Source organism: Anabrus simplex, chromosome 2 (assembly GCF_040414725.1).
Source record: "Anabrus simplex isolate iqAnaSimp1 chromosome 2, ASM4041472v1, whole genome shotgun sequence".
NCBI classification, from domain to species: Eukaryota; Metazoa; Arthropoda; class Insecta; order Orthoptera; family Tettigoniidae; genus Anabrus; species Anabrus simplex.
Genome location: NC_090266.1, coordinates 1,053,839,310 through 1,053,861,608, shown reverse-complemented (window position 1 = coordinate 1,053,861,608; position 22,299 = coordinate 1,053,839,310). Strand labels below are relative to the sequence as shown.

At 40.4% G+C, this 22,299-nt stretch overlaps 1 protein-coding gene across 2 annotated transcripts in view; it reads left to right on the top strand.

Annotated features, from left to right (window-relative positions):
- Positions 1-22,299, top strand: part of LOC136864668 (histone-lysine N-methyltransferase NSD2) — a 216,267-nt gene that overhangs the window by 40,497 nt on the left and 153,471 nt on the right. For both annotated transcript variants that reach the window (XM_067141967.2, XM_067141966.2), the window contains exon 2: positions 6,177-6,565. In XM_067141967.2, coding sequence (XP_066998068.1) covers positions 6,196-6,565 — 370 coding nt within the window. In that variant the 5' untranslated portion in view covers positions 6,177-6,195. The remainder of the gene's footprint in view (positions 1-6,176; positions 6,566-22,299) is intronic.

Sequence of the window (22,299 nt, the reverse complement as noted above, 5' to 3'; positions counted from 1 at the left end):
TTAAACATCCATTTGTTGGCCTTAGCCATTTCAAATAGTCGAAACTGGTTAGGTCATTCCCCTCTAGCACGTTTTCTTGGTTAATACACCATTATTCCAAAGTCCCAGTCCATGTCAGTGGCTGGGCTGCGGGCAACAGAGGTGTTGGCTATCGCTAGTGTCCCACCAAGTCTGAACCAGGAGCTGTTGTTGTTGTGTCGCAGGGTCCAGTGAGTAGCTGTGTGGGAGACGGCGTGTCGGACAGAAGACTGTACTGCCTTAGAGTACTGTGTATGTGTACTTCTGTGGATTGAGGACCGTCGTGAATAAGCGGTTTTATCGTGAGTGTGAGGATAATTGGGCGCGGGTTAATATTCGTTGTCGTATCGTCCTGCTGTTCAATACTGTTGAGCTGTTGTTGATTGTGTGAAGTACTGGACTATCATTGGAGTTCGAACCAATGAACAGTCGCCGTGTGTTGTATAGCCAGTGACACTGTTCAAATCCTGCTATCTATGCACAGCTGCTGTATGAATTGATTGACTGGACTTGGGGAAGTGAAAGTGAGGCTTAAGCGTCCGCAGGTAGAAGGGCGGGCTAGACCTCCTACCATGTGTACAGTAGGGAGATTTGTAAATAGACTGGTAATTAGTAGAGTGGCCATTCATAACTGGTTAGAAGTGCTTGTGTTTAATTATGTGTGTGTAAGTTTATTAGGCCATCCTGTAATGAATTAGAATAATGAAACAGATGGAGTTTTATGTTCATAACAAATGCGTCAGAAGTTAGAATAGACCCCATGTGTGATACATCGTTATAATCAGCATGAATCAGCGGACCAGATACTGCAGGTTTCGACGACCACCGGGAACATTCCAAAAAGTCAGTGTATATTGAATGCACACTCATATAAATCTTTTCGTCATCTTTTGTTAATTACTGCATGCCATTTGAGACCAGAGGCCACACAAAAATGGAGGCCCAGTTAAATGCACTCTTCGATATGATGAAGAAGATGGAAGAAAATCAGGAAATGACGGAGAAGTTGTATGTAGGCTATAGAGGGATGGATGAAAGCCAGAAGAAGATAGTAGACAGCCGGGAGAGGTGGATAAAGGAGATGAATGACGGCCAGAAGAAAACGGAAGGCGGCCAGAAGACGGGGGATGGTCAGGAGAAGATGAACGACCAAAAATAAAGGAAGTGTGCCATAAGATGCTAGAAGACGGTCGAAAGAAGACTGATGACGGCCAGGATAAGATAGAGGGTGGTGAGGAAAAGTCGGAAGATGGCCAGAATAAGATGGATGATGACCAGGCGGAGATTGGGGATGCAGATGTGCCAACTGTTGCAGATTATCTGTAATTATTACGAATTTCCATTCATATTTACGCTATTACGGTTAAAGGGTGAATTATTATGGAAAAGCAACATTATAATAAAAGCATTTCTACGGAAAAAATAAGGAAAGAGGAAAAATGAATCTTTTCGAGCATTAGTACTTGTATGTTTTTGTTTAAATGCTTGTGATTTGGCAACGATACTTTTAGATTGTCACTTCCGTTTGCTACCCGTGAGCATCGTGAAATTTATTATCAATGAACGAATTCTACTCTGCTATTCTTCAATATAAAATGTAATCTTGTATTATTGCAGTATTAAGTGTACCTGACAGTAACTCTCCCACAGAAAGAGTTTTCAGTGTTAAAAGTAAAAAATAAAACTGAAGGACTTCAGGCCTACAATTATCACATCTACACTGGAGTGTGTTATTGTTTATAAGGTGGACATGTCCTCACAGGGGGAAGGATGCTACGAGAGAAATTCCACACAAAAGCAGCTGCTGCATGGGAAGCAAGCCACAGAGAATATTTTATGACAGCACCAACTGGTAATGTGCAAATTTATTGTGTAATATATGTGTATATGGATATATTTTCGAAAAGATTGTTGTCGGGGAGGGCAAAGGGGGTGTCCATTATCCAGAAGGGATGAGTGTGCAGCCGTGATGTCCGGATAGAAATGCTGAGGGACGGGGATCATCACCTTTCCCTGGTCCCCCTGGCTTACCAGTCCGCAGTGCACAAGGCCACAGGATTTTCTTCAGTGAGGTCGCTGTCTGACAGAGCTGCGACTTCCAGTGGATTTGGGGTCCGGCTTATCTGAGAACCATCCTGCTCTGACCGATAAGTACTGCCTGCTTCTGACAAGTAGACGATTTGATGCACGCACCACTGTCCGTTGGAGTACGTGTACAGAGAGCGACCGAGTGAAGGCGTGGTACGACCGACGAGCGTACACCATCGGAAAATATGAGGACGTCCTAGGTTGGCTGCATAAGCTCAATAGGAAGAAAGGCTTGTCTTTCTAGCTCCAGAGGACATGGAAACGCCCTTGCCACATTCAGAGTGGAATAAATGACGTCAGCTATGAAGTACGACGGAAGCCAAGGTGCAAGATGAAGGTGCTACATAAATACCAACGGGTGCCATACCAAAGAACACCCGAGAAGGTTACTGATTGGGACGATCAGCTCTCTAAGGGGGACAGTGTTACGTGTCAGCCCTGTGGTAGCTCCTTTAGGTATTTCCAGGAAGGGGCTGGTGACTTAGACGACCTGGAATCTCCCCGCTGTCCTGTGAGTTGGGGCCGACCTTCTAGTGTTGGCTACTGAATGCATGATTCGAAGCAGTGTGTCGATTCATTCAAGTGTCAGAGTGAATCGATTCACAGGAACGGCGAGCTCACGGCACACGATTCAGATTACTCCAAGCGGACAGTGCTGAGTGGCGCACTCACTGGACGTTGACGGGGAGCAGAGCTTCCGCTGCAGCGAGACAGTGAGTCATGGCACATCGAAAGAATTGTGAACGAGCGGCTCATTGAGGCACGTGATACACACGGCTCCTTATCGGCTCACTGGACACGCGGAGAGCCGAGCTCCCGCTGCAGTGAGACATACATGGCACACGGAAAGAATCGTGAACGAGCCGGCTCAGTGAGACACAAGATACGCACGGCTCCTTATCGGCTCACTGCAGCGAGACATACAGTGAGCCATGCTACACTGAAAGAATCGTCTGCTATAATGGACTCTCGAGTTCAGCTCATTTGAAAATAATACCCATTTGCATTCACTGTCCTCTTCTTAGAGGGAGGTTTAAATAATAGATGGATTTATTTGCAGTGTTAAAAAGGTAGTCGGTAGCTAGTAAGTAGGTAGGCTATTAGGTTATACTATTTATTAGTTTAATGAATCTTAGTATTATAACTTAGTTGACATTTGACAATTAAACTCGACTCTAGCCTGTCCTATGATAATGAGTCATGCCCATGACCACTCAAAAGTACCCGTTTTATATTGGGAAGAACGGCTCAGTATTTTCTCAGTTCATATGTCACATCGTTGCACAAGACTTCAATCATATGTGGACAGACGCAATAACAGCATGTTGAATCAGAAAACCAGCGGGCTACTGTACATCTCGGGTAGCCTATACAAGATATGACGATTTAAAAAAATCCTCAGCTGATAGAAAAATACATATTTTCAAAAATGACTGAGCGAGTTGTCGTGCGGTTAATATCGCGTGGCTATGCGCTTGCATTCGGGGGATGGTGGGTTCGAATCCCACCGTTGGCAGCCGTTAAGATGGTTTTCTGTAGTTTCCCCATTTTCACACCAGGAAATGCTGGGACTGTACCTTAATTCAGGCCATGGCTGCTACCTTACTAATCCTAACCTTTCCCACCCTGCGTCGCCGGAAACCTATGTATTAGAGTAACTAGCATTTTTTCTAAGAAAGGAGTTCATAGTATGCAGACCAGATGGCAGCTGCAAGCACTGAATGCTGTTGCTGCTGCCTTACCAGCACATACTACACAGATGCAGTAGGAGCGGTGACCAATGATCCGTGAATCGAATCACTGTATCGATTCAGTAAAATTAATCGAATGTCCCATCACTACGGCCTTCCCGTGTATTGTTCTTATCGGCTGGCTTACCTGTGAGTTTCTTTGAGATTCAACGGGAGTGTTCTGCCTTCACTGACATCGTGAAATTTCTGGATGAAATTACAAAAGCTATAAAAAGGGAGGCAGAGCCCTGGAAAGTCTGAGTTGGGCTCCATGTGGGAGTCGTTCGAGTGAGCGACTGTTGGGCTCCAAGGCGGAGCCAGTGTGACACTCGGGGGATGGGGTTCGGTGGCTGGGCTGAGCGCTACAGAGGTGTTGGCTGTCCCTAGTGTCCCACCGAGGTCTGAACCAGGAGTTGCTTGTTGTGGTGTCGGAGTGTCCAGTGAGTAGCTGCATGGGAGAGAAGGCTGTACTGCCGTCAAGTATTGTGTGTGTACTTCTGTGGATTGAGGACCGTCGTGAATCAGCGATTAAACCAGTTATCATGAATGTGAGCATAATTGGACGTGGGTTAACATTTGCTGTCGTGAGTATCGTCCTACTGTTGGATACCGTTGAGCTGTTGCTGATTGTCATTCACTTCATGTGATTGTGTGAAGTACCGGACTATCATTGGTGTTCGAACCAACGAACAGTCGTCGTGTGTTGTGTAGTCATTGACACTGTTCACATCCAGCTATCTACGCACAGCAGCTATATTAGTTGATTGACTGATCTTGGGGAAGTGAAAGTGAGGCTTAAGCGTCCGTAGGTAGACGGGCGGGCTAGACCTGCTACCATGTGTACAATAGGGAGATTGTAAATAGACTAGTAATTAGTAGTGTGGCTTTCATAACTGGTTAGAATTGCTCATGTTTAATTATGTGTGTGTACATTTATTATTACATCCTGAAATAAATTACGAGTAATGAAACACCTGTATTTAAGGTCCGAAATAAAGTTCACTGCAGTTTGCCTAATACTTTTATTCACATTTTTATCGTCACGTTCTCTCAAGTAATTATTTATTTTGTTCAAAAAAATTGCTACGACGTGCCTCAAACTCGCGTCAAGATTCGTAGACAAGTACGGTCACCACTCGCCCACTGCCACGGTTGATTGTGTTGTAACTCTCCAGGTATATATGTGTTCTGTTGGAATCGGGGCATTCATCGATTTTTCGGAAATGATTAGGTTGCAGACCTGATATGTTTAAGTAAAATGTATATGCCATTTTTTTAGTGTTCGATCACCTCCAATTGGTCAGAAGGGGATCCTGTTTCATGATATTTGTCCTCAGTTATTTTCAAAACAATACATGATTTACTGTTGAGTGCTGCGAAGAGGTACATTTATGCTCATTGAATTTGGTTTTACGGAGGGTCTGGCCTCTCCTTGTAATAACTATAATCATCTGCTGCATTGGAGACGTGACGAGTTTCAATCTGTTGGATCAGTGATTAGTACCATTCTGAGGGCTCGGTGACCTGGATTTTGGACTGCTTTGGACGAGAAGAATCATCTCAGAATGAGGCGTTGTGAATTGGATCCACTAATTGTTTTGGGTTCATTCTCATTTTTTCATCTTAATAGTTTTATTTTTTAGTCAGTTGGAGACATTTTAAAGTTTTAATTATCTTTTTGTTCCATTGTACCTCGTGCCATTAGGGTCTGATGACTTAACTTAGGCTCCTTCAAACAACCATTTTCTTGTTCATATGTTCTCATTTGTTCTCCTTGTTGAAGGCATTTCAGGATCTTGGTAGATTTAGATTGACTCCTCATCTTTGAAGTGATTGTATTACACATTTGAGGATCACATTGTATCATTCCTGAAAGCCTTCTGAATCTAAAAATTACTGCTGATTAATTAAGGACCTTGTTAAAACTTTTTAGCTATCTGCTCATTTATTTACTTGGCCATTGCGAATGGGATGGTTACACAGTGCATGTACATATTGTAAGAGTCCGGTCGCCAACTAAGAGCAACACTTCTCTTTGAAATCTTTGAAAGAGGGCATCTCTGTGACAATGATTGCTGAAAAACAATCCTGAATAAGTGGTTGAATTTCATCAGTATTTTTCATTCAAAACTGAAATTTGCATAATTCACCCCCTCCCCCCATATTTTGAGTTTTAAAAAGCAGGAAATGTTGAGAGTAAATATGGTAATACATTAAATGAAATATTAACTTTATTTCTATGTGCATATGGGAATTATAATTTCCGAAGGTTGCTTAATTGCTGTCAGAGATCTTTCTTATGTGACCAGTTAAATGTATTTTCTTCTATTTTAATTACAGAGTTGCTAGCTGATCCACAATGAGTGACAAAGTGACACGCAGAAGTATGCGACAAGAATTGAAGAAGGAGCTTGGAGCTAAAAATGTTCAAAAAGATGATTCGAATAAATCGCCTCCCCCAACACCTGATATAGCCGGAAAAGCTAAATCTCCAACTAAGGTTACCCAGAACGAGAAGGAAGCGAGTAAAGCCTCTGGAGTGAAGGTCATTCCTAGCCGTAAGGCTAAACCAGTTGTGAATAAGAAGTTGGAATCTGATTGGGCTGCTAAGCTTTTGCCTGATCATGAGTGGTCTGTAGGCGAGATCGTTTGGGCTCGGATGAGAGGATCTCCGTATTGGCCTTCCTTGGTAACCAAGGATCCATCTTCAGGAGAACATTACAATACAGGTATTGTGCTGAGAATTGTTATTTATTGGGGTGTATTAGTTGTTTCATCAGTTTTTGATCCAGCATCACATGCCCTCACTCTATATGAGCACTGTGGAGAGATTTGGAATTGAATCCAGGCATTTGACATGCATATTCTAAGGGTGTTTTTTTTTTTTTTTTTTCCCCACCAACATGTGTTGAAGCAGTGTACCTCAGTGTTAGAGCTTAATAGACTTGAATGATACCGTAACAATCATGGCGGCCTATCATGGTCTCTTAAACAATGCAACACTCAGAAGGAATAACACGTGATATTGTATTTTATTCCCTCTTAACCCCCCAAATCCATATGAAGTCTGGTTGTGAAATAGTTGTGAACTTGTAATTATGGCTCTCTGCTCCTATCGGTCATACATTAACATAAATAAAAAAATTCATTAAAAATTTTCAGTTTCGCTCAGAACACTAATTTACTCTTGGATTCAAATCCAGTCACACTCTGCAGAATCAGCAAGATATAACTTTCCAGTCATCATACCTGTGTAGTTGTGGTCAATCCACATATCTTTGATGTATGCACATTATGAATTCCTTTCTCACATCTCATTCAGTGTTCATACGAATATTGTTAGGAGGGTAGCGAGGTTGCTGTCTTACATTAAAAAGTTTTTCCTATTACTAGAGATAGAAATTATAGGTACGGATAATTTAAAATTCATACATATTTAACCAAGGCGCAGGTGTCTTATACAAGCACAGCGGTTCTGCTGTGAGGTTTGCATAGATATTAGCGCTCTCAACCATGAGATCCCCTAAACTTTATGTATGTCACTGGCATAAATATAGAGCGGCTAGAGTACACTTCCGCCTTGTTCAAATTAAGTTTGCATTCTGACCTATTCGTGCCTATAATTCCCATATTTAATTTATGCATTGTTGTTGCTTCATACCTACCTATTTTGATATTTACTGCATAGAAAGACTAATTTATTTGGTATAGTGGAACGTATATACCTTATTGCTTAACACATTTCAGACCAGGTGCCCTTCATACCATGCACAAGCCTTGTTCCAGGCTACTTCCTTTCTCCAAAATGGAGCGCATGCATACAAATACACTTTTGGAACTTCACTAACCTTTGTTTCTCCTGGAGACCTTTTTGAATAGTCCCAGTACTTTTATCTGGTGTGGTAAACCGAATACATATCTGCCTAGTATTCTGGTTTTCCCTAAAATGTACGGATTTTGAGTGTGTTTTGAGGTTCAACAGGTAAACGACGTTACTGTATGGATTTTGAGTATCCGCGCTTGTTTTTGCTTTCCGCTGTCAAATCGGATTTGACTTTCGATATTAGCTTGTAATATGACATGCAGTCTTTGGAATTTGGCCGGTAAATGTATCTATAATCACATAATTGTTTATGACTGTGCTTTTGTCACCTGTTCGACTTCAACTGCTACTTATAGGAACAAGAAAGGTCCACCTATTCAATACCATACAATGTTATAAAATAATTTATAACATTTTATTATTCTTGGGGCCGGTTTCGATGCTGCTGTGCATCATCATCAGGCATAAAATAAGAAAAACATACAATGACAAAGTTACAAAAACAATGCATAAAGTGTACACAAATTTTACAAAATTAGGCATAACTTAATTAAAAACATGATCCATAAATATTAACTTATAACCTAAGCCTAAAAATATAGCACCAATTCTCTTAAAACTTTGTATATACGTTCTCTTGACAAGAGTTCTCTGAAACTAAAAGCATTGAGTAATTTGTGAGCAGATTAAATTGAGCCGAGGACAAAAGCTAATATATAACTATTTTAAAAGTCCGAGAACATATTTCCTTATTTCATAAGATTATTTGTATAAAAGATATTCTTGCCAAACATCCACTGAGTCTTGAAGTAACAGGTGCAATTGATAAGTAAACATTTTACTATTGGATATAAAAGTCAGTCATTAAAATGACATAACCAGTCATAAGACTTAAAAGCTTCCAGAACTAAAAAGAACTTGAAGGAACTTCAAACACTTTTTGCATAATAAGATACATATCTTCTCTAACTTAAAGAATGTGTCTGGATTCGGTCTGCCGAGTATTAAATAACAATATTTTTATTTTACATGAAAATAACGCAGACGCCATGTTTCGAGGGTAGTAAACGATGTTCTCGGTTCAAAATGGGACCTGAAGCAGATGAAGAAAAAGAGGAGTGATAAGAAAGGCACGTTAATTCTTACGACAGGACCTAACTCCCCCCCCCCTTTTTTTTTTTTTTTTTTTTTTCAAAAGTCAGTCAAGTTAGTCTGTGCCGAGGTACGAGCTCATTCCGAAAGACTCGGCACACCGTCGTTATCACTCTAAAACACTATCTATTAGCTTCCATATTCCTTCTTCATCAACACCAGCTCATTTGCTTGATGCCATGATGGCAACTGACAAGAGCGAAATAATATGAAAAGAGATTCTCTTATCTCTTGTTCTGGAAGTGTGTGAGAACCTGGAAAAAACCGAAGGCACATGTGTAAACTTCAGCTCAGAATGCATACAAGTGGCATCTGCGGGGTAGTGATTAGACTACATGGATAGATGTACAGCTGTGCATCGCCGCGACGAGAGCTCGTCATTTGATTCATATGCCACGAATAACTATGACAAGCTAGGGTCGTCAAATGTGATTGGGTTAAAGATGACGTGCTTGTTAATGGTCAGTGTGTATAAACTACTAGCTTAACATCATTTACGATCCCCAAAGCCGAGCCTGGTAGTTACAAAGACCATGAAAAGAGGAAAGCTACTGAGTCGTCAGGATTTTTTGCTCCGATAAGTATTAGCATGTGTCTCAAAATCTGACACTCCTGTGCTGAAGAATAAGGACATTATTCTAAATCGTGAAGAAATTGTTTTTCTGGTTCTATCATCAGGCTTAAATAAGGCATATTGCGCTTTCCTGTGTGCTGTCGTTCCTTTATTTGAGAATCTCAGCTCTACATCGAGTGCTTCCCCTCACATCCATAAACTACTAGAAGTAACGACGAACCTGTTAAAGCAGCTGCTTTCCAGATTTGTTAAACCAAAAGTGATCAAATGTTCCCTTTTATTAAAGGTCTGTACCATTCTCTTCACAATCAGAGACAATGATGAGGCTAGTGATTGGCATTGAGACAATGAACTTGGTGAAGAAACTTAATGTTAGAGATAAATTAACCTTCTTTTCATCTCTCAGGCGTTACTTCTGCACAGCATGTGATTATATTAAGAAGTTCCCTCTCAGTGATGTACTGAAACATGCAAAGTTTGCAAATGTTTCAAAAACCTGAAGGTGTCCAGTTTTCTTCTCTACAGTTCTTTGTTTTCATCATTGCTGCTGAGGAAAGACAGTTTGTCCGTTGAGGATGCAATGAACATGCCTCAGAAGCAATTTGGAGCTCTTCAGATTGTTGACTGCTACTGTTGAGAGTGAGAATCTGACAGGTGACACCAAATGGACTTGTTTGATTAACATTCATGGAGCTGATGGTGTTCCTAAGTGTGATAGAATATCCCAGTTAATGATTTCTGTTCTGACTCTACCATACTGCAATGCTGAGTGTGAACGTGTGTTCAGCTTGGTGGAAAAAGTACCAAAGTCAGTTTAGGTCCTCAATATCAAGTGAAATTCTGGATTCTATTTCAGTTTTGAGAACCAGAAATAATGGTTCATGTTACTAGTTTTCCTCCAGAATTTCTGAAGGAAGCAAAGAAAGCAACTCATCCCCAACTTGTGATGGATAATAGCGTGCATACTGTGAACTCGACAGAATTTTGTAAATGAGTGTATATGTTTAGTTTAATTCTGACAGTGACATTCATATTGTGACCCGCAAGTTTAAAGAGCAGAAAAACACTGTGTACTGCGTGAACTATTCCCAGTGTTAAGCGAAAATAGATGAGCACTCATAAAGATGCAACTCTGTGCAAGTATTTAATTTCAGGGGTGATCATAACATGTATTTGACTTGTATTCGTATTGTTTGTAATCTCCCCCTGTGCCGTCCTTTTTCACCACGTCTCAAGACGTTGCGACGCATGCGCATGTTGTTAAAATTTTTCCGCTGTATCTTCTGGATTTCTCTTTTTGAATGTTCGCAGGTATGTGAATAGCAGGAACTTTTATGGAGTTCCACACAACATTGTTCACATCATCATCATCAATGTCCCACTCCGGTCGCCCGGGTGTGGTTTTCAAGCCTCCTCCACTTTTCCTGCTCCATTACTTCCACCACATCCAGTTCATCTTCTCTAATGTCCTTCCAGATCTGATCCATCCACCTTCTTCTCGGTCTTCCAACTGGTCTCTTTCCCTTTACCACTCTTTCCAGTTCCCTTCTTGCTATCCGTTCCTTTCCCGAACCATCTCAGTCTTGCTTTCTGTATCTTCTGTACTGATGGTTCTATGTTTAGCTCTTCTCTGATTTTAGTATTTTGAAATCTATCTTTTCTTGTCTTTTTAACAGATTTTCTTAAAAATTTAATTTCTACTTCTTCGATCTTACTATCTTGTCTCTTGCTTGTTACCAGTGTTTCTAGTCCGTATGTTTCAATTGGTACGAAATACTTTTTATATAATGTGAATTTTGTTCTCTTGGTTACTTCGTCATCCCATAAAAGCTCTCTGACTTCATGATAAAATGTTGTACCTTATCTTAGTCTCTTATTGATTTTAGTGTTGATTTCATTACTTTCATTAATAATGCTACCAAGATATGTAAACTGTTCTACATTCCCTATCTGTTCTCCATCTGTGTTCACTTCCCTTCTCTTTTTCTCTTTTCCAAGGTGCATGACTATACTTTTCTTTTTATTAATTACCATTCCAAATTCCTTCAGATTTTCATTCCAAATGTCTAGTCTCCTTTGTATTTCCTTTTCTCCCTTTCCCCAGATCACCACATCATTTGAAAATACCAGAGCATTCACTTCTTCACTACTGGTACTCTGTTTTACACGTTTTATGATTTCATCCATCAATATAATAAGCGATAATGGCGACAGTGCACTTCCTTGCTTGAGACCTTTTTTGTAAAAAATGTTTGTCACCATTCCCCACTTGTACACTGCTTTTACTCTCATGATACAACATTTTTATCTTGTTTTAGTGATTTTGGTATATTCCTTTTCAATACATGTTTTCTCTTAACTGTATTGTAAGCCTTTTCCAAACCCAAAAATACGAATATGGTTTCCTTGTTCATTTCCAGATGTTTTTCCATTTTCACACTGTAAATATCAAGTCTATTGTTGATCTATTCGGTCTAAAGTCATATTGTTCTTCCTCCAACTGTGTTTCTAATATATCCCTCAGTCTTTTGTCTATGACTTTCTCCATTGCAGTACTTTTAGCCCATGTGATAATAGGGTAATACCTCTATAATTTTCACATTATTTCCTATATTCTTTTTTAAACAGTGGTACAATGTTTCCTTGTTGCCAGTCTTCAGGTATCCTTTCATTGTTCCAAATGGCATTGAGGGCTGTGTATAGCCACACTAGTCCAATGCTTCCTGCTGCCTTAATCATATCAGCATTGAATTCGTCTTTTCCACTTGCTTTACCTTTGGTCATTGCTTTCACTGCCCTTTCAAGTTCTATATCTTATATATCTTATTTCGCTGCACGTACCTTGCTCGAATACACTCCGCACAATCTAGTTGTGTTCATCTTGCCCTTGTTGCTTTGATTTTCTCCAGGAAATGAGGCTTTGTTCATAAAGTCGTCATCGAGGAGTCTTGCCTTGGTTATGGGTATCTTTGAGCCAGAAGGAGAGGAAGTTCGGGGATCCATGGGAGTTGCACTTTGTCAACCATTCCTTAGCAACTGCCATAAAAAGCTGCTTATACCTCAGTTTTTGGTGGGATTTAAGAAACGGAACAGCCTAAATGCAGTTCACTAAATAGAATGCTACAGTCAATTCCACTTTACTGTCTTGCGAAGAAGAGTTAAATATGCTAGTTATTGATTTGCCTGATCAACTCCATAAATCTGTTATAAAAAGTATACAGATGGGCTTTTATTATGATTGTTCCTGTTTTCCTATCTAGATTGCATGTTGACTGTACAAGCGTCAAGAATGGTAGTTACCATTCTGACAACTTTCTTAACCTTCCAAACTACAAGTAAAACTTTACATTTGCGCGTAAGCCATCTGCCCCTTTTGTAGATTCCTAGAATTCTGTCTGTTCACATGACAAGCCATGATTCTAATATTTTAACAAACTCATGTTTTATGCTGCATGAGGGTTTAGGCAGTAGTCACACTGTTACTGTAATCTTGATAAATGTGCCACATACCGAGGGTTGACCCAGTTAATACAGTACGCAAACTTGAGCACATGTGCCGCCTTTGGGAGCAGCTGATGTCAATTGTTTTCATTTTGTAGGGTCAGAGTGATTTAGAGACATGCCCCATACAACCGTATTATGCCACTGTTGCAGGTATGTGGCAAGGCTACATTGTTGGCCTTTCGGTGCTAATTTCTCACCCTCTCTGGTGGGGGACGCAGACGAGGAATACACCCACGGTATCCCCTGCCTGTCGTAAGAGGCGACTAAAAGGGGCGAGCAAGGGATGATTGACTTAGAACCATGAAACAATTTGCTTGCGAGTAGTACCAGTATGTTAGGTACAGAATAGGTTTGTGAGAGCAGAGGGTGGTTCACTGTGGTTTTCCAGTACCTGTGATTAGTAGCACTATGTTCAGAATATCACGGACTTACTTTGCCTGTGGTTTGTAACAACCGGGCAAGTTGGATGTGCGGTTCGTAGTGCGCAGCTGTGAGCTTGCATCCGGGAGATGGTGTGTTCAAACCCCACTGTCGGCAGCCGTGAGGATGGTTTTCAGTGTTTTCCCATTTTCCCACCAGCCAAATGCTGGGGCTGCTCCTTAATTAAGGCCACAGCCGCTTCCCTCCGATTCCTAGGCCTTTCCTGTCCCCTCGTTGCCATAAAACCTATTTGTGTCGGTGCGATGTAAAGCAACTAGCAAAAAGGATTTATACCATTGTGTGGCGTTGCCTGTGATTAGTACCGCTATGTGGGCGATGATTTGTAGCATTTTATGGTTTTACGATTGGTGTCATTTTTACGACTTTGCTGACAAAAATTTGTAACGTTGACATTCGATAACACTTCACTTCCGTACAATTGATTGTTTGCGTGGGTCGAAGGCAAGTCCACGATAGTCGATAAATCATTCTTTGATGTGAATGGTATTTTTAACCGTGTTATGTTTGTGTTTTTATTGGAATTGAATTTAATGCCAGGATAACAGTTCTTCTGTGTGAATCTTAGGTGTTAAAGATGTTGATTACCATAGAGAAACTTGAAATATTTGTTCTTAATGAGCCCATCTTGGCACACTGGGGCAAATGCTGGCAACCAGGAATGGGTTAGCTGGAAAATTTATAATGTCCACTAACGGACGAGCCATATTATGAATCTTAGGTATCGACAGGCTCTGCACCACAAATTCTTTGTTCTGCTTTGTTCGCTAGTGATTTAACGTATATTCTTTGACTAGCCTTTTTAGGTTAACATATTTCAATGAAGTGTTCGAGTTTTTGTGTTATAACTTCGTGCTTCGCAGTTTCCTGTATTCGTATGGCTAATTACATTCATTCCAGTGACTCGGTATACCGCCTTTAGCGAAGCCCATTAAATTATAAAGAAGATTGCAAGTAAGAATTTCATTCGTTCCATGTGTGTGTGAATGTTTCCTTATCATGTGAATGTTCTTTGTTCACGAGTTTAGCATAGTGTTCATTTAATGGTTTAAGACTTTTGTGTGCATTGACATATTATAATGAAGTGTTTGACTGCCTTGAGTGTTTACGTGATGTTCAGCTATCCAGGTTCCTTCCGATGTTTGAGTAGATATCAAGACATTTGTTCTCGGACATTTTCGTACGCTATATTCCTATGGTATCATGAATAAATCCAACAAGAAACACTACTTGATTCAAAATCAAAAAAATTATGAGTTAGTTATTATTATTCAGACTTAAACGTAGTGAATAATCTCCAGGTTACAGATAAATCCCTTTTCTTTTCATCAGTGAGAAACTACTTTTGTACTGCCTGGGACTACCTCATGAACAAGTTTCCACTCAAGGATGTTGTGTTAAAGCATGCTCAAGTTGCTAGGTTAGGCAAAGTTGAAGATGCACAGTTTATTCCGTTCGTTTTTTTTATTTTCTTGGAAAAGTTTCCTATCGTGTTACACAAGGAAGAGAATGAAACAACTGATGAGGTGGTGAATGAGCTTCAGAGGCAGTTCACAGCTCTTCAGGTAGGTTTATTCCAGGACATCGAAGGTATGTATTAAGTAGTCTTCGGGAAGAATGCCAATGAGATCAGTCTATGGAACTGTGATCGGAATTCACAGCATTTTCCTCTTGAATGTATTCTTCTAGCCTTTCCGACATGTCTCCATAGAGTCTGGCCATAGTGAAGCGGTCAGTTTGATGATTTAGCCAATAGAAACTCGGAAGTGAAATGAAATTATGTTGCTGGTATTATTTTCCACTTTTTCTTTTGAATTGTAAAAAGTGTTATATACGACTGTTCTGTCTTTATATTAAAACTAGTACAACAAAGCACAATTGATTATAAGCAATCACAAGGAATACATCTGAAGCAAAGGTTTTGGCACTTGAACCCATCAAGCAGCGTCTGTTCCCCGGTTGGGTGTGGCTGAGGAACACGTTAGGAGCGGCGTTGTCACCTGCTGCCTGCAGCTCTAAAATGCATAAGAAATGAGTGCAAATATGGTATGTCCTCGAAAATTGCCCTGTAGGCGACATACATTTCTTCAAGTATTGGGGGGAGTTACGTGAAGTGGGTTACCTGTTTCAAAATATATCAGATTTGGTGCAGTTGGTGGACAGACAAGGCCGAAGAGCTGAGTCTAGGTGAAACAAAAGGGAGAGGAAGAAGTAAAAGAAAACTGAACGAAGGGAACAGGCTGTTTTACAGTAGACGGGATGCTGTAAAAGGTCTAGAAATTACCATTAGACATGATGTCTTGGAATATGTGGAGGACGTGAAGGTAAAATGATCATAGCAGGGATACAGTTCGAGACAAGAACATGAGATAAGTTCCAAGTATATGCTGACCGGGCGAGTTGGCCAAGTGGTTACGGACGCGCGCCTGTGAGCTTGCATCCAGGAGATAGTGGGTTCGAATCCCACTGTTGGCAGCCCTGAAGATGGTTTTCCGTGGTTTCCTATTTTCACACCAGGCAAGTGCTGGGGCTTTACCTTAATTAAGACTTCGGCCGCTTCCTTCCACCTCGTAGTTCTTTCTTATCCCATCGTCGTCATAAGACCTATCTGTGTTGGTACGACGTAAAGCCACTACAAAAAAAATATATGCTGCGCAATCTGGAAATAAGGAAGAAATTTAGAACATTTGTATGAAGTGGAGAAATATATAGAAGACAAGGAAGTTTTTAAAATAGATCTGAATGCATAAATAGCAAGAGGAGATTCTGGGGCTATTTTGATATGACAAGAAGGGGATATTAACGGACTTCTGCCAGAGGAACCAACAAATAATAGATAACATATGGTTCCGGAATAAAAATAACCAGAAGATTACCAAGTATAGGTGGGGAGACAGAAGAATGAAAACTTTGAATACATATTCATGGAAGAAGGACGTCTGAAAGATATTACGGATGCTTCAGATATGCGTGCGGAAGACTTTGGGTGTGAATGTAGAACAGTGATGGCAAAGTTCAATATAGGCAAGGTCGCAAAGCTGCAAGAAGGAAGAGAAAGATTAGAGCTTGGAGAGTGAAGGAAAAGGAGCCTCAGTGAGAGTTCGAGAATGTATTGCAAAGACTGTTACCAAGGAGAGATAAGTCATGTTGAACAGGAATTTAATAAATTAAAGTGTGAATTTGTAGGTTGTGCAGGGGAAACACGTGACAGAACATCATGAAATGAGAGAGAGAGAGAGAGACTGTATGGTGGAATGGTGGAGCGAATAATAAAGGACAGCAAGAAAACTAGGAAGGAATGGAAAAGACTGAAGAGAGTTTGCAAACAAGTATTTGCTGAAGGAATGTTGGGTAAAGTTCACCTAGAAAGTGCACCCAGATTTGAAATGTGGGAAATAAATTATTATTTGGAATTATAAGGAACTGTAGGAATGAAATGGTGAACAGAAGATTAGTGAAGAATAAAGGAGTAATACTGACAAAACCAGAGGAGATAATGAACATATGGAATGCATATTTCAGTGAACTGCTAAACGTGAGAATTCAGATGTGTGGAGAATGTATCCAGGGTGCAGGAATAGGAGTAACAAGAAAACAATATTGGAAAGAATTAGAGTAAACTTCAGAAGAGGAACAGTTTGGATTCAGAAGTGGGTCAACAATAGAACCTATTTTCATTCTGAAATATGGAAAAGAGCTGGGAATATGGGAAGGATATAGTATTTGCCTGCTGCCATTTCTTGATGGATACAGTACTTTTGTATCCATCTCTTAGCACAGGCCAGAGTAAAGTGTAGCTTCCACCGAAGTCCCAGTCTCATCCATGGCTGTGACAATATGGAAGCTGCTGGGGTATGGGTGGTGCTGAGTAATGACATTCAGAGCACGTCTAGTGCATCTGAGTGTTATGAAAGGTGTTGCTCATAGGGTCAGTCGTGCTGCAATAGCACTTTCTGACCCAGTGAGGAAAGCAATGGCAAACTACCTCACTCCTCGTCTTGCCTAGTACGCCTCATTTTGGTGCTGCCATTGGTTTTTGCGGTTTCCTTATAACCACATAACTTTTGGTGGTGCTATTTGAGGATCCAACCAGCCTCTGGGCTGATGTCCTAACAGACAGACATAGTATTTACATTTATAGACTTAGGAAAGGCACACTACAGCATTCCCAGATGAAAAGTTTGGGAAAGCCTGACACGTGGGAGCATTGGCAAGGAACTAATAACAATGATAAAAGCAATATGTCACATTGTTTCAGCTGTGTGTAAAAAGCAGTGGGAAGAACAGAATTGTTTCCAATGTACAGTGGGCTAAGAGTGTTGTCACCTTCACTGTTCATAATTGTGATGGATGACATCGTAAAGGCATTAAGGGAGTGTTATAGAGGGGAAATAATGTAATTGGAGTTGAGACATTCATGAACAGGTAAGTTCATTTGAACGGCTCCTTTATTTCAGCTGGTACAATTTCGTTCAGCAGGTCGTTCATGCGAGCACACAGCACAGTAACTACTCACAAGTGAAATATGAAAACAGCACAAATGAACGGCGAATGTAGTTCGTACAGAATTGGCCAATGCTGTGCTTTATAGTGACCACATTATAGCCTATTTCCTATCACAGTTCTCAGTTGGAGTAGGAGGAGGAGGAGTTGTCGGATGTTTGAAAGCTTGCAGGTCTCTCGTAGCGTAGGTACATACCATTTGGCCACTGTGGTGGGCTGGCGGCTGCAGTGCGCTTGGACAGCTGTTTTCTGCTTATGTTAGGCACCCCCCAAAGGGATAAGTTCACAGAATGTCCTACTGGCTGGCTAGCCTTGTAAATGAACGCATGTTTTATTTTTTGAGTTTGGTGCTGTGCAAGATGTTATCCACGATACCACAGCGGGGTGGTAATCTTGCTGGTTTACCTCTTAGAATGATAACCACATATCGTGAACAAACAATACTGTGCTCACTGTAAGTAGCCATTACTCGGGATCCATTACGAAGAATTCTTTCGCAGTCCGGCACCTCTGTATGCATTCCATCGTATACGTTGGGATGACAGTTGTGGGAATACAGTCGCACCGTTAAATACTATACACACCTAGCGAGTTGGCCATGTGGTCAGGGGCACACGGCTGTGAGTTTGCATCTGGGAGATAGTAGATTCGAATCTCACTGTCGGCAGCCCTGAAGATGGTTTTCCGTGGTTTCCCATTTTCACACCAGGCAAATGGTGGGGCTGCAGCTTAAGGCCACGGCCGCTTCCTTCCAACTCCTAGGCCTTTCCTATACCATTGTCGCCATAAGACCTGTTTGTGTCGGTGTGAAGTAAAGCAACTAGCAATAAAAATGTCATACACACGAAACAGTGTTAGCAGTATAGGTACAATTTCTCATGCACTTGGAGGGGAGTAGCAAAGGCAAAACTATACTGTGATTACACTGTAAAAGGCACAAAACTGCAGTATTATATCCTATAAGCACAGGTTGTATTATGAGTGTCTGTGTAATATAAATATAATAAATATAGTTTGATTTACGTCACAGCGACGATTTGTCATATCCCTTTCAGACCTGAAAGATAACTGGCGGTGTGAATTTTTTGTTTATACATTAAAAACTGACTAAAATGCTCTTGATTACATATTTGTAGTTTATTCTACAAAATGAAAATTAACATCTGAGAAAAAGTACCCACACAGTTGTGCGTGTCAGGTCTTACTTCACTACTTACAAAAAAGAAAAATTATCTCGCATGTCAATATACATATGTACATGATCAGATGTTCTATTTTACAGTGTGGAACAATGAAAATCTTTGTTCAGACACAAGTATACATTATATTTTCTACACTGAGGACAAGTTTTGCTTTTACAGCTCTTTTGGCGGCAGCATCTTTTCGTCACACCTGCAAGAAAACTGGATGTGTGATTTTATGTTTGTACATAAAAAATTTACTAAAATGCTCTCATGTACATGTGTTTACAGTTTATTTTACAAAATAAGAACTATCATCTGAAAAACAGCTCCCACACAATTGTGCGTTTTAGGACTTAATTCACTACTTACAAAAAAGAAAAAATGAAAAAATTTCTGCTCAGCACATGTGAATATACACATGTACATGATCAGATGTTCTATTTTACAGTGTGGAACGATTTAAAACAATTAAAATCTTATACATTACATTTCTCACGAATACGAATTCTTTCAAAGTGCTTTTTGTAGCAGCACCCAGCACTCCTGCAGGCATTGCCTGTAGGAAAATCTAGCCCGCACAATTGTGCATATCAACATTCAAAACCTCATGATACTATGTACGATGTTGTAAGTTCACAATTTTACATTTGCTAAACAATTTACACAATTCATAGATTACGTTCTGATATTCAGTGAAGCTTCTAGATTAATATGAATGTAATAAATAAATATTTACTTTAGGCTTTCCTGCTTAACGCCACCTTGCCAATGAACTGCGTTGAACTCTTCTTCCTGCCCCCTGGTGGCCAAGTGCTAAATAAAAACAACTGAAGTACATGCTACGTGTCCCACGTGCTACCGTATGCAAGCATTTTGAAGTGATGCGATTTAGGCTGCCTGCGCCAGATATCTCTTGGGCTGTCTATGGTGGAGTTTTTTCAGTTAAATACCAAATGTTTCACCGGAGATCTTTAACCCGCCAATGTCATTCGTCATAGTGTTGAATTGACCTTTTCCGCCCTAAAAAAATCTGACTACCTCTGCGGGTTTGAACCTGCAATCTTGGGATTTGAAGGTCGATACTACTAATAGTTCAAATAACATTTTCTCGCGTAAATGTTTTCATCACTTTGTCATATACAACATACTTCAATCGCATAAAATCTTGAATGGTCTGAAAATCTAAAATCGTAATGCATTTTTCTCATCAAATGAATGTTAATACTCTGTTTAGCCTCTTAAAATAATAAAGAACTACTTTTTTTAAAACTTTGTGATGGGGACAACATTGAAAATGCATACTTCCTATATTTCTTGCCTGGCAACAAAAGATAAGGACCAGCAGTTCACATTTCAACTTCAAAAATGAAGGCAAGAAAAAGTCGCAAGGAGCATTTAATGGTAAAATGCAGCAAAGTTTTAAAGATCAACTGACTGAAATAGTTCTGGTTTCTTACGAGACTACATATTAGTGATTAATATTTGCCAGTGATGGTTTACTAAGTCATTTGTCAGGTTTCGCCTAAATACACAATAACATTAGTTATGTATTCAGGAACATCTGTTTTAAAAAGGACAATTATCATCTTAGAGCAATGATTTCCTCTGCAAAAATCTGGTAAATATCCTATTCATAGGTTCTTTGTATCCCAGAGCTTTAAATATCCTAAGAGGGTGATCTGTCATTCATATTAAAGTGGGGCAAAGAATTAGGTAAGCACCATCTATTGTTGAATGTACATATTAGATCGCGAGTGGCAGGGAAAACTACCACTGCTTGACCTAGGTGCTGCCATCATAGCTGATAAACTACCTCGTTTAGTTGAATGAGGTGAGGTGGTGTTCATTTGAATGAAGTGAAGCAAGAGCTGTTTCCATGACATCAGTTCATGAACTACCTCATTCATTAGTACAACACAAAATTATGAACATTATCGAATTAACTAGTTCACACAAACAAACTGAACACATTTCATACAAATGAACTGATTGAACCCATCCCTAACTGTTCAGGTGGGACCGGGCAAGTTGGCCGTGCGGTTAGGGGCGTGCTGCTGTGAGCTTGCATCTGGGAGGTAGTGGGTTCGGACCCCACTGTCGGCAGCCTTGAAGATGGTTTTCCTGGGGATGTACCTGAAACAAGAACACAGCCACTTCTTTCCCATTCTTTTATCTTGCCGATCACATCGTCGCCATAAGGCCTATCTGTGTCGTTGCAATGTACAGCAAATTGCAAATGTTCTTGGATGATGTGATCTTGGGAGAAAATGAGTTACAACAGCAGATTATACTGAACAGAATGCCAATAATAATAATAATAATAATGTTATTGGCTCTATGTCCCACTGAGTACTTTTACGGTTTTTGAGACGCCAAGATGCCGGAATTTTTGTTTTTGTTTTACATGCCAGGAAATCTGCCGACACGAGGCTGGCATATTTGTGAGCACCTTTAAATGCCACCGGACTGAGCCAGGATCGAACCTGCCAAGTAGGGTTCAGAAGGCCAGCGCCTCAACCATCTTGAGCCACTCGGCCCGGCTTACTGAACAGACGGATTTAACAATGGGGATTCTGGATCCAAGTAGACAAGAGCAAGATAGTGGTGATAAGTAGAGGAAATAAGAGGGGTAAATGATCTATCAAAATTAGAGACAACTGGAAATAGCGGAACTCTTCAAATGCGTCCGAATTGAACTGACAAAAATGGGACTGGATATGGAAATTAGTAAGGTACAACTGGAGAAGGCATTTTACCACCAGGTCAGGGATTAATATGGAATAAAGATATACCAATGAAGGCTAAAGAAGTGATGTAACAAGGGATATTACTTACCTCTAACGACATAAGCAGTAGCGTAGATCTTGACTGTGACTCAGAGATGAGAGTTGAATACGTGCAGCTGAAATTGAATTCTTGAGGAGTTAGGTGCGGAAGACAAGGTGGGGATGTTGAGGAATTGAAGACGTACGGAAAGAACTAAATATGCAAAAGTAAATGACAAACTGGATCAGAATGGATTGAGGTAGTTTGGACTTGTGAAGCAGGTGAAAGGAGGAGGACTGCCAAGAGAAATACTGGAAAGCCAGAAAGATGGCAGGGATGGGAGGATGAGGGAGATTACAATTGATAGACTCTGAAGTAAAGCCTAGGATAGCAGAACGTGGACTGAAACACAGTGTTGGATGAGGAATGATGGAGAGAGACGAAGTGGAGAGGAACCATATTTGCTCCCACCTGGTGTCAGCTGGAAAAGGGTAAATGATGATTGATCCTGCAATAAAG